The sequence below is a fragment of the Colius striatus genome, chromosome Z (assembly GCF_028858725.1).
Source record: "Colius striatus isolate bColStr4 chromosome Z, bColStr4.1.hap1, whole genome shotgun sequence".
NCBI classification, from domain to species: Eukaryota; Metazoa; Chordata; class Aves; order Coliiformes; family Coliidae; genus Colius; species Colius striatus.
The window spans coordinates 35,681,330-35,695,029 of record NC_084790.1 but is presented as its reverse complement, the minus strand read 5'-3'; the positions used below and the strand labels follow the sequence as shown (position 1 = coordinate 35,695,029).

Below are 13,700 nucleotides of genomic sequence, written 5' to 3'. Positions count from 1 at the left end.
TGCTGGAGCAGAGACTCCCCTGCATTCTACAGAGAGAACTGGTGAAGCTGAGATTTATTTTCATTTCTTTAAAGACCCCACATCAGCAGTAGAGACTCATTTTGATAATGAGCCCGTATCAGGGGCGGAGACAGGGACAGTGATTTTCTTCTTTAAAACTATGGCCCAAAGAGGCTATGTCCCGAACGAGGGACCCTTTATCACTATGGCCGGAGCAGGCCGTGTCCCGAGGAAGGGAGCCAATATCCACAGCTGTAACTGTGGGGAGGAACCCACGACAAAGCAGCTCATCAAACTTATGCCCAGAAGAGGTCTTGTCCCGAGAGAGGGACCCTGTAACTGCAAAAACTGCAACTGTGGCAAAGAATCCATGCCAGAGATATTCACCAAGGACTGCGTCCCGTGTGAGGGAACCTGTATCAGCAGAAGCCGCAGCTGTTGGGAACAACCCACACCAGAGAAGTTTGTTAAGGACTGTATCCTGGGGGAGGAACCCCATGTTGGAGCAGGGGAAGAATGCCAGGAGTCGTCCTCATCTGAGAAGACAGAGGCGGCAGAGCCCATCTGTGAAAGACTGATCACATCCCCCATTCCCTGCCCCCCTGAGCCATTGATGGGGAAGGAGGTAGAGATATTGGGAGCAGTGAGCTTGGCCTGGGAAGAAAGGAGGGATGGGGGAGGGAGATCTTAAAGTGCTGGTTGTAATTTTCTCATCATCCTACTCCCTTTTTGCTTTTATTCCATTCTGTTTCTTGTAGAATAAACTTTCCTACTTTCCTCTCTAAGTCGAGTACTGGAGTCTGTTTTGCCCAGAACCGTAATTGGCAGTGAGCCCTCCCTGCCCTTGTCTCAATCCACAACAACCTTGCTTATCTTTTTACTCCCATTTCACTGGGTCCTCCACCATCCTAACAAGGGTGGGGGGTGAATGGAGGCACTGAGCGAGAGACTGTCGTGGTGCTGCTGTGCTAGCTGGGCTGAACCACGACAACTCCTTTTCAATTCTTTGTTGTTTTATCACCTTGATGCAACATCTTGGTTCAGAATATATGCAAATATTGCTCAATACACGACAGTATACACAAATGACTGCAGTTTGTACATGTATATCAAGGAATTCAGAAATCACTATGTAGTCTTCTATCTACACAGGAGACAGTCAGCCACCGCACACATAGAGCATTAACAAACAGTCCTTAGAGGCAAAAAAGGATGCTCATCCTGACTGAGACCTTTTGTGGGAAACTGACGCTGGATCCTACAGACCCTATCTTTCCTAAATTCAATGCTGGTTCTATAAAACACCAGAGATTGAACCAACTGTATGAACAACATTGAGTTGATTCCAATAGCCCGGTGAGAACGTAATACAGTCATTTTTCACCTACAATGCAAGTTCAGTGCGTCAGAATTGGTGTGTCCATTTGCAGTTCTGTGCACACCACAAAAAAACACATAAGGCATAGTCCATTCTTGAGTTGCCCTTGAGAAATAGAAAAACTGGATTAAGAGGTTGCTACCAGCAAGTCATCAAGTTCAGAAGTTGTTTCACAAGCTATATTTAAAACTGTAACTTCATCTGCTACTGAAATATCACCGAATCACCAAAAAAAAAGGTATAGTTCTTGAAACGTTTGTCAGCATTTCCTAATTACCATTTAAGGAGCTAATTCTTTACTTATTTTACACATTTTTACAAGCTCAAAAACATTCACAAGCACATGCTGGCCTTTACCGTGAAGCATATCACACAGAAAAAAGAGGAATCACAATCTACTAGTCTACCAAAACACTTCTAAGGCAAGTGAGTGTAACTCTCCAGTTCATCAGAGAACATGGCATTTTCATTTTGAGACATGACAAACCCTTCTTCACTACTCAGAACTGGCAGCAACTGTGTTTTCTTAAGGAAACTTTTTCCACATATGAACAGATCTTAATTCTGCAGTCTAAAGAGTAACAGGATTCCTGATTCCAAGCATTACTAGTTCAGGATGTTATCAGAATATTAATCTGAATCCTAAAAGCAATGCGTAAGTCCCCTATTCCATAAGAAGCTGCAGTCATTTTGACATCAAATTAAGTTACAAGCCACTCCTCTTGTTATGTTAAAATGCAGCAAATAAGATGACTAGTATACACTGCATGTGAACGGCAATTTGACCACGAAGCGGTTAAAACGTGTGATATCAATTACAGGTGTAAACTATGTATGTGTCACTATAAACATGAATCATGCATTCCTCCACATACACAGACAACTTAGTAGATGACGACTGAACAAGTGTGTAAAATATTTGAATACAAAATTAAGATTTAGCAAGCCGTTTCATATTTTCAAACAAAAGCATTATGCAACTTTTAACCTGCTAAATACACTGCACAAAGGAATTCTTACTGAGACGGGGGGAAAAGACAGGCAAACAGAGCATAGACAACGCCTTGAAAATGCCGATATAAAGGTCTGAGTTTGTTACCTCTAGGGAGAGCAAAGTCTGTAATTATTCTAGGATCTTTCACTACTCTGAAAATTGAATGACACTGTTCCTTAAAAAGCCCAAAATACCTGAACTTCATCCTAAAAAACTCTAGACTTACTTCCCCACACAAGTACATATCTGAGAAGAAAATAAGCAATCCAAGTAAACTAGCTCTCTATATAAATTTTTTTTGTGTGAATGCATTCTGTTAAAGTATCCAAAGTAAAGTCTTGAAGTGGTCAAACTATTTTCAGTTCACGACTTCATCCACTTTATTACAATTTTTCCTAGAAAATCCCTAGTTGACTGCACTGTGAACAGGTCCCTCAGTTCAAGAAGGACAGGAAGCTGCTGGAAAGAGTTCAGCACAAGGCCACAAAGATGACCGAGTGAAGCAACTCCCTCATGATGAAACGCTGAAGGAGTTGGGGCTCTTTACATTGGAGGAGACTGAGGGGTGACCTTATTCATGCTTAAAAATACATAAAGGGTGGGTGTCAGGAGGATGAAGCCAGGCTGTTCTCAATGATAGGACAATGGGCAATGGGTTTAAACTGGAACACAAGAGGTTTTAAAGAAATACAAGGAAGAATTTCTTCACTGTGAGAGTGACAGAGCACTGGAATGGGCTGCCCAGATGGGTTGTGGAGTCTCTTTCTCTGGAGACATCCAAAACCCACCTGGACGAGTTCCTGTGTGACCGGCTCTAGGAGGTCCTGATCTAGAAGGGAGGTTGGACTAGATGATCTTTCCAAGTCCCTTCTAACCCTTAAGATTCTGTGATTCTGTGAAGCATAAGAACACTGCGCAAAGGTTGCCCTAGCTACAATGCTCACCATTACCTACAGACTTCCTCTGCATGACCTACAGATGCTCAGATAAAGCACAAAGCAGTAGCTGACTGCAGTTTATTGCCAATTTAGATTATTCTCTTGGGCTCACAATAAAACTGATTTATTTTACAGTAAATTATTGGTATGCCTCCATTACTGAAGGAGGAACACATACCAGTAAACTCATACTTTTACTTTACTCAACTATATGAGTTCTCTAGAAGGATGAACTATGCTGTATCAATAAAAATATTTCCATAAACACACCAAAAACAATCTTTTGTATTGACTTGTTCTGGATTTATCTCTACAGAAGAGCAGTATTGGTCCTACTCCACAGTTTGTTAATGATAGCATTCAGCTAGGAGGCAGACACTTGAAGTCCCTGCCAACTCACAAAATCTAAGCTATGTAACACCATTGCAGTGACAGTGGCAGTCATTTAATCTCAAAAATGTTTTATTTTTCAATTTACTACAAAGCAGATGTTAGCCACACTTTTGGATTTTACTAAGCCACATGCCAGTGGCACCCATGTCCTTACTTGCCTAATTAAACCCGTATCACATCTTGTTCTCCAATGCTTTGTCCACTGAAAATATACATCTGCTCTTTACAAGTACAAAACAGGCTTCCTGCTAGAAAAAGTTTTTTGCTTGTGTAATACTGCTTTTCAAGTTATCCAATAAAGTGTAACAAATTTATACTTTGCTTTGTTTCAGAGACTAAGTTTACCATCAATATGTTCACAACTGCTATTTCACTAACATTCTCAAACTCCACAGTATTTATGAATTAAGACAGCACTTAAACCATTACTGATGGTGTAATACAAAGACATTTACCCTGAAAACTTGTATGTGGAGACTTCACTTATGAATTTAACGTATGCTGTGTTGTATATCATTTTCCACTCATTTTCAGTCAACTCTGAAGCACATAAAACATTGCTTTTAAAATTCCTTTATTATATACTTTCTCCTCAGTCTAAAACTTAAATATTTATCTTTAAACATAACACAGTTGACATGATCAGCACACCTGCTGAGGTCTCCAACTTTAGAAATAAGACCATTGGCAGAAAAATCCCAGGTTTTAACCCTCAAAGTATTTAGTTACTGTTTCTTTTCTTCATTACACATTATTAAGTACTTACTGGAAGGCAGCAGCAAATAAGGATACTTTACAAATATCAAAATAATATTTTTCTGGTTATTAATATGTCCATTTCAATGCACACTTGGTACTTCCATTGTTCTTAATTATTATCAAAAAGTAGTCATAAAAAAACCCCAAACCAAGAGAAAAAACCCCACATACAAGAAAATCCCAAACAACACAGTCCAAACCCAGCAGTTCACCTAATAAGTTATTTATCACATTGAATTTTCTCTTGTACATCACTCTGTTTAAGTGACTTTCAGACTTTATTATCTACAAGACTGAAAGTCTCAATTTACAAAATATTTCCAAAGTTTGGACTAGAAAAACATTGTCCAACTACAATATCTACTTTGCTTCCAAATGAGTTAGCTTTAATCACATGACATTAGTGGAAGACAAAAAAAACCCCACCAGAGCAGAACTCCTCAATTGGTCTCCACAGCACATGAAGAACATTCCATAGAAAATACTGCCTGTGTTCTTTGCCCTTTCTACATGTGTAATGAGTAATTTTCTCTAAAAGAATTTTTTCATCCTTTTAAAGTTTCCAAAGCCAGAATTCAAGACTAAAAACACCACAGTTCTTCAAGAGCTTATGGCTTGCATAGTACTGCTGTGAAAAAAATAACATTGCCACTTTTACATAGCAGCTTGCTAAGTACTCTTTCAAAACTCACCCTACACTCAAATGGGTTTGTCCATTGAAAATCATAGTTTTTTTTATCATGTTTACAATCCTTATAGAAGAACTTCCTATCTTTCAACAGCAAAGGCCTGCTTAGTGGAGGGCTCTGCAAGGTCAGAGGCTCATATTTGCACATTGACAACAAACATAGTCCATGTGCCACTACACTGAACAATATGAACTGACTGTTGCACACACTGGCCATGTGCATTTTTCTATGTTACTAAGTCCGAAAAGCTAAAAGACACAGCTGTGTTGGAACTTGAGAAGTCAATAGCCACATTCAGTTACATTTATAGGATATAACCAGCAGAGTAAAAGCTCGTCAGAGCATTTTCCCACCCGCCATTTCCTTTAACAAGAAAGGCTGGAAGGAGAATCGAAAGGGAAATAATGTGACATTTTATAATTAGATAATACTACATACACGTACTTCCTTACAAATTGGCAATTGTTTTGTGGGTTTTCATAGCAAAATGGGTAATCTGACAAAGCATTTTTGGGATATGATTAGCATGACCTTGAACAAAATACTTTAATGAGTTTCCTGTTTTGTTGCCATAGTTCTATATACAACATGTAGAGGCCTCTTCCTCAAGTAATCTATCTGGAGAGCAGCAAAAGAGGTTTCAATTTAAAACAAACCAAAAACAGGCCTGAGTTCATTTCTACTGTAAACAGCTGCTTAACTACATTATGTGTATTAAGAGAGGGTATAAGGCACAAGTTCTTGTTCTCAGAGTGACTCTCCACCATATTCTAGCAATATCATTTTTTAAAATAGCAACAGCTAGAAACCAGCATGTAAAAAAAATGTAGTATGGAATCTCAACTTTCCCATATACTGCAATTATCTCCTGTTCTTGCAGTACATTGTATGTTAGATGCAGAAGTCATATTAAAGCAGAAAAAAAATAATCATAGGACTGTAAAGCTGAACTTCAAAATGAAGTTGACTCTTCTGTCATCTCAAGCATGTATACTGATGTTCTTAAGGCTGTTGTCCTACAGATGTATGCTTGTATTCTACATCAGAACCTTGCTTACCTAGGAGATTAAAAAAAAGAAACACAACAGAAGAGAGGGGGCCTAGGAAGCCAATCAATGCAATGGCATTTATTTACTTCACAAATCTGTGAAACTTTAAAGTGGCAGGAAGACCTAAAAGAACTCTATTATATATTCACCAACACAAACTTGTTCTCTAAAAGTTAGACACAAAAAAGCTCTAAGTATAGCTTCATCAAACAGAGGAAAAAAATCATCAATCAATTCAGTCAGCAGGTAGAAGTCAACTGGCAGCACTGCATAACCATTTTTTTAGAAGCAAAGCCTAAGATTTACACAATTTTCCAACAATTCCTTCAGGTGAGAAAGATTCAAATCTAAAGTAACAAAGACACTTTATGTCAAGTTGGTTTCAGGTGTTGATTTTTACAAAAGAAACCATTGTGGCAAGTTCAAAGAATGTAAAATTATAGTCAGCTCAAAGGAGAAAGGCATGCACAGTTCATTACTGAAAAGCTCACCTTTAGAGTAAAAACCATACAGACAGTTTACAACTTCCCTATGTAATAAACATTGTAATTTCTTTATAATGAAAAATAAGACCAGTCACGTGGACAATAGTAATTGTGAGGGCATATTCAGTAACCTAAAAGTCTGACAGCATTGTAGATGTCAGTTAGATTATCTTGCACTGTTAGTAGTGATTGCTAAATCCAAAGCTGATTTTATTGTAATCTATGTTTTCCAAAACCATTCTCATTTTATGAAAAAAAAAAAAGTCTTGGATGGATGCAATGTCCCATGTTTGTTCTTATTCCAAACTATCACTTCTTGAAGTGCTTTGAAAAAATAGAAATCGATTTTTTAGTTACCAAAGTGACAGAATTAATTTAATGTGCCACTTAAAAGCAAACATTTAAGATGAGACATAATTTAAGGTTAGTCTCAGCTTCAGAAGGAGCTAGTCCTTTGCAGGAAAAACTCTGTGAATTTGGAGGAGTATTTACATAGTTGAAATATTTCTTTCTACATTAAGATTAAAAGGAGTTATTTCGTAGATTATGCAGTTGCTTGAGATAGCTTTGCTAAAAGGACACACCTCATGGTTTTCAGGAAATGAACAGAGCTCACAGGCCATAAATACTAGAAAAAGTACTGAAGAACTTCAAGAGATGCCTGACTATCACTGTTCTTGGATTCTGCTTGTATGCTTCCTACATCTGCTTGCCAGTGGCAAGAATGGAAGTTTCATCTACTGTCAATGTGTTGAAAGAGAAATATCAAGGTTCTTAGTTCCTGGAAGTACAATTCACATTTCATTCTGTCTCTGCTCATCAACTCTACTATTCAGATGGTCTTCTTCCCTGATTGTACCCATGCTCATAATGAAGCTGGCACATTTCGATGACCCCTATATTCACTTGACCAGAAGAACCTCTGACAACTGAAGATATGGCTGAAGTACAGTTAATGATCTATATTGTCCATATGAGCTCAGAAGAGACATTTCATCAGAACTATAATTTTCTTAAGTTATGAATTCCAGATTTATTCTGTGTTACTTTAACAGCAGATGCTTAAGGGAGATACTAGATGATCTGTCCTCATGTTCTCTTATACTGGAAGTTCTTTCAGTATTGTAAAAAACCAAAGCCACCATTAAATCCATCAAGAATAACATCTACTTTGTTTATTCCAGTCATCTCTCCAATTTCCAGCCTGATTTCAAGCTTCCCTCACAGACATCTTAGATTAAGGGGCTAATATGCAAAGCTGTAAGGAAAAAAATACACAGAGTATTTTCCAGTCCCAATATAAACACTAAGATCTCAATAAATTCCCTTGTTTCCTGTAACATTTTGCCAAAGCAAATGCCTTGCTTTCAAGTCTGCCACTTTAACAGTAGAAGAGCAGGAAGGAAGAACAGATTTTATAGCACAACTACTGCAACAGAAAGCCATTTAAGAGTCTCCTTCTTCCCACAGCTTGTATGAACTACAGATTCTTGTCCCCTCAGATATAGTAATGCAAACTTTGTGGACCTGTGCTATAAACTAGATCACTAGAGACATCAGTAGAGTTACATTGCAAAGTTTGCTTGCATATAAAATAAAACAAACAAAAAGAACAAATAAAAACCCCAACCCACACAAAAAAACCCATACAGATTACTTCAGACTTGCAGTTTAGCCTAACAGTAATGGTGACTGTGGAGCAATGAAGTCTAACAGTTCCCTTCTGCAAATCAGTTTTATAATGGACTACTGATGTGAGATTGCAGAAAATACCAATGATGAAGGATAGAAATTAAAACAGTATTGCCCCTTGACTGCAGATTCCATTTTTCTTCTTTAACAAAGGCTTTGAGAGAAATTTGGCTATTTTGTATCCACTCAGAGCTTCAGCACCACTTGCTCAAAAGATTCCAGCTTTAGGAAGACCATTTCCAAAACAGCACAACAAAAAAACCCTACCTGTATCAAAAATTAGCAGAAACTTTTTAAACTTTATTGCACAGCAGATGCACCCTTGTCTTGAGAAGCTTATGATAAAGGCATGGCAAGAGAGGATAGAGAGCCAAAACCCCATCAATTTTTAACAAACAGCAGCATTTCAAGACAGGAGATGCACAGATATGAAGGGTTCTTTATCTTGTCCTTTACAAAGTTCTCATCTTTTGTAGGTCAACACACTTTGGCCAAACACCTACGGTTCAAAGAAGCATTAGGAGGTCATGACAACAAACCAAGAGTACACAGACAACTCTAGGACTAAAACTGCAGGACATTGCACAAGCTTTTTCCCGTAAGCTCAAGCTTCAAGGTGATGGGAGTAAAGAGACAGTAAGCACAAAATAATACAGCTAAATTCACCTTACACAGTACAAGCTGCTGAAGAAACAAAGAAGATGACACTGGTTGGAACACCAAAAAAGAACAACAGGTAAAAAAGAACTCTGGTTGTGACAACAAAGACCAAGTTAAGATCACAGAGGATATTACACCAGGAGAAGTGAGGGAGCTTTGTGCAAGCATGGAAGAAGATCAAAACAAAAAGAATAAGATTAACAAAAAACTGCAACAAAATAACCCCTCAAACACTGGAAAGAAATATTCTAAATTTGAAGTGCCTCAGTTAAAACAACAGTGAAAACAGGAAAGAATAAATACATCTGGTATGGTGGTACTAAGTTTAAAGTAACATCATAACGATTTCAAGTTGAAAAATTTGGTAGAAGAGAATGTAAATTAAAGTGGAGAGGGGGCAGGAAAGACTGGAAATAAAAGTACAGACAGCAGTAGAGAAGAAATAATTGGAGTTGAAGGCGGTGGAGTATAACAAGAGGACAGTACATCAGAAGTCCAGGGAGAATAAGAAGTAAAGTACTAGAGGATTACACATACACAGTACCGAAAGCAGCAGAGATCAAAGATGGTAAGAAAGAAGGGGAATCCTTGCAACTTGGCCAAAGGCAGTCAGATCTTAATGAAAGTAGTTTCAGCAAAGCATAGAACCTGGATTGGAATGAAATCAGTATAAATAAGAGAGAACGTATGACAAGAACTGTAAATTTTTCTGTTCAGAAGTTTGGAAGAGAAGGTAAGCAGACTAAAGTTGACTGTCAGCTTTAAGGATGGAGGATAGTAACTCAGAATAAAAATCAGAAAGTGAGATGGCAACAAGAGGTAAAAAAGAGAAATCTGGAATGAAAACAAATAAAAATGAATTAATGGGGCTTTAGGGTCAAGCTAAGTAGTTAGAGGCAGGAAAAGCAGAGATCAAACACAAGAATCCATCACTAAGTAGCAGGCAAGAGTGCAGAACAAAGGCAAACAAGCCAATTCTAATCAGTTTTTCTCTGGAAACCTTTAGATTCTACAGGAGAAGAGATAAAGGAAAAAAAGCCTGAGGCAGAGCTCCAGACAGCCTGCAAAGCAAAGGAACTGGGAAATGCACTCAGGGGAGGCAAAAAAAAAAAAAAAAAAAGGGATAATTGAGTATGAAATAAGAGTTAGGAAGAGGATGTCAAGAAACCTGTCTGGTTCAACAACCAGTCATGGATAGCTGCATTATCATAAATGATATGAGGAGGTGGCAGTCATGAGAAAGAGACTTGGAGATGCAGTAATCAGATAAGATGGCTGGCAAAATCAAATAGAAGTAATCTCTCAGATACAGAAACAGACGAAGATCAAATGGACTAGAAAGATGAAAAACAAACTTAATGAGAAATCAACTTGAAAAACAAAGCCATAAGGAATCAGGGTGAGGCATCTATAATAAGAAGAGAAACCAATGTCAATGACTAAGATGAAGCTATGCAGGGAGAAGCAAGAAGTGAGGCAACATGAAGCAGCATCTGATGGACTCTTGCTCAAGGAAAGCTTAATAGGAAATAACAGAGGAGAAAGTATAAAGTTGATAGTAAACAACGAACATATTTATTGTTAATGATAAAAGGGAGGATAAGACAGACATTGGGCTCTAATGTAATGCTGTATGGTTGGTAGCAAGGTTTCTGCAACTGATATAACCAGACAAAACTCTTGCTGATAAAATATTCAACAACTAGCCTTTGATTTGGATATCCTGAGGAGACATGCAATTGCTCATGGCTAAGGAATTAAATAAGTAAGTATTCTTTACACTTCAGTTACATATACAGGACACAAAGCTCAATTACTGTACCATATCTTGCCACACATAAGGAAAGCAAATGAAAGGTTCAGTAGCATACTATTTAACATCAGGCACCTTGAGAGTGGAACACAGATTTCACTGAAAACTACAACCAGCTGAAACTTATGAACAGGTAATTTAAACCATCTGATCCTCTATTTCTTCTGCTTTTGGTCTGATGTTATCCACAAATAAGACTACACTTCATTTAAAAAAAGAACACAACCAGTGAACAGCAATTCAAATTCAGAAAGAGCTAGGAAGGGCCTACTAAACACTTAAGCAATTTGGCTAGGAATCATAGAAAATAAGGCCGAAAAAGGCTTCAAAACATCAACTTCAGCCTCAGTCCTTCAAGTCTGTATCAGCTTTCCCTACATCACTCCTCATATATTTTTATCTACCTTTTTTTTTTAAACAAACCTCAAACAATACAGACTTTACAACCTCCCCTTGCAGTCTACTGCAGTGACCAAACAGGTTCAAAATCCTCCTCTAATATTTGGCATATATCCCTTTCTCTAAAATTCACACCACTTCTTCACACATCATAAAGCTGATAGCCTTCCTCTTTGCAGCATATTTGCTGTATGGAAAGGATGTTCCCTATTGAAACTGGACAGCTCTCTGCAGTGTTTCGCACTGGGAGGACAGAGCCCTTAATACAAAAAAAGAAAAAAAAGAAGTCTGCCTCAACGGATGAGCTACAAAAACTCATCTCTATGATGAGTCATCTGGGACAGTGGAGACAGACTTTCCCACATAAGCAGTCTGCTGGAAGCTGGATTCAGCCACCGCAAGTGACACAGCCAAAGGAAACTAACATTTACAAGCAAGCAAAGCACAGCCATAGCATTAGTCACAATCACTGGTCCTACAGCCTTTGGAAAGAAGCCAAGTGAAAAAAATAGTATAGCACTGGTTGTGTTGTTCAAAGACAAAGTTAAAATGGGAAGCAGAGCTGCAAACTGGAGCACTGGGTGGAGCTCCTGATTGTGCCTAGCTTGACAGCACCACTCTGGGGGAAAAAAAAAAGAGTCAGTAAGGGCAAAGCAGAGCAAGGTGGGAAGAGGAAGAAAGAAAAACTGAGCTCGGAAATAGGAGATGGGCAGGCCAGTCACAATCTATGAGAAGGATGCAGGCAGACACCTGAACCTTTGGTTGACGAGTGGGGAAAGGGGGCTGGGATTAGGACCTTTCCAGAGGAAGTGGACCTAGAGGAGCCCCTGGACATGGCAAATTTTCTCATAAGAGATACCTCCTCTCTCTGGGGTGAAGTATTAGAGACCCCAAAGGAAAACCTGCAGAGAAGGGGAGGGAGTGCATCGAGGTATGGCAGAGGGCAGGAGGGAGCATGGAGCCATAGGACAGGGGTGCAAGGCAGAGCCTGAGGTATGCAGCTGCAGACCTGGCAGAGGCCTGGAGCAGTGTATGCCAAAGACTGCAAAGCCACAACAGGACTGGAGGACGATGAGGCAAGTTGATGCTGATCCACAGGGGAAGTGGCACATAGAACTGCACGGAGCAACGCAGACGGTGCAAGCGAGTAGCAAGGTGGGAGCAAGGCTATGGGGGTGAACAAGAGGGTGCAGAGCCACAGAGCAGGAGTGCACAACTGTAAGGGGGAAGCAAAATGACTCACGGTTATGTGCATCAAAGCTGGGGCAGAAGGATTGTACAAAGGGGTTCAGAGCCACAAGAAAGCAGGACTATATGGGAGGGGAGAGAAACGGATTCACAGCCATGGGAGAGCAGAACTGTTGTCACAGTGCATGGGGGGGAGCAGGAAGGACAGCAAAGGGTTCAGAGCCATGGAAGAGTATCATTAGAGGAAATGCAAGCAAGTGTGCAGCCATGGGAAGAGAGGTGCTACAGGTGTAGCAAGGGGACTCACAGCCATGGCAGTGCGGAACTATAGGTACGACGGGCCACCAGAGAACATACCTACGAAGGCACAAGAGGGTGCAAAGGCATGGGACAGTATGAGAGGTAGGTGGGGGAAGAAGTGCAGCAGGCCTGCAAGTGCAAGTAACAGGGCTGCTCGGCACCGGGGAGGGCAGCTAGGCCAGCGGGAGGCAGAGGAGGGGGCCCGGCAGGGCCAACGGGGGGCAGGGAAGGGGGCCCGGCAGGGCCAACGGGGGGCAGGGAAGGGGGCCCGGCAGGGCCAACGGGGGGCAGGGAAGGGGGCCCGGCAGGGCCAACGGGGGGCAGGGAAGGGGGCCCGGCAGGGCCAACGGGGGGCAGGGGAAGGGGCCCGGCAGGGCCAACCGGGGACAGGGGAAGGGGCCCGGCAGGGCCAACCGGGGGCAGGGGAGGGGGCCCGGCAGGGCCAACGTGGGGGAGGAGAAAAGGAGCAGTAGGGCTCGGTGGTGGGCGCGGGCCGCTCACCTGAGCGGCGGAGCTGCAGCAGCCCATGGCGTCCGCGGGTCTCTGCCCCGGCGGCGCCTGCTTAGTCGCCAGGCGGCGGCGGGCAGGCGCTAGGCATCCACACTCGCCGCGACGGCCCGCCCCGGGGCGGCGGCAAGGTGCGCGGCGGCGCGGAGGACTGCCGGGTAAGCGCCAGGCCCGATCAGGCGAGCAAGGCTGCGGCACCAGCCCCACCGCGGCGCCTCCTCATCGTCCACCCGCGGCGGCGGCGGCCGCGACTGAGGGGAAGGGGCGGGGCTTGAGGCGGGCGGGGCCAGGGGGCACTGCAGCACGGGGGGTACCTGCCCGGCCCGGCGGCGCCGCCCTCGCGCCCGCCCCGTCAACGCCCCGCCCCGCGTACCGCAGGTCTCTTCCTGCGGCGCAATCGCTTCGTCCCAGTCGCCATGGCGACGGCAGGTGTCTGGCGACGCGCCCTGCCCCGGC

At 41.8% G+C, this 13,700-nt stretch overlaps 1 protein-coding gene across 2 annotated transcripts in view; it reads right to left on the bottom strand.

Annotated features, from left to right (window-relative positions):
* The window catches only part of SLC44A1 (solute carrier family 44 member 1), a 77,552-nt gene extending 64,069 nt beyond the window's left edge, over nucleotides 1-13,483 (bottom strand). For both annotated transcript variants that reach the window (XM_062018321.1, XM_062018320.1), the window contains exon 1: nucleotides 13,239-13,483. In XM_062018321.1, coding sequence (XP_061874305.1) covers nucleotides 13,239-13,265 — 27 coding nt within the window. In that variant the 5' untranslated portion in view covers nucleotides 13,266-13,483. The remainder of the gene's footprint in view (nucleotides 1-13,238) is intronic.
* Between the last annotated feature and the right edge of the window lie 217 nt (nucleotides 13,484-13,700).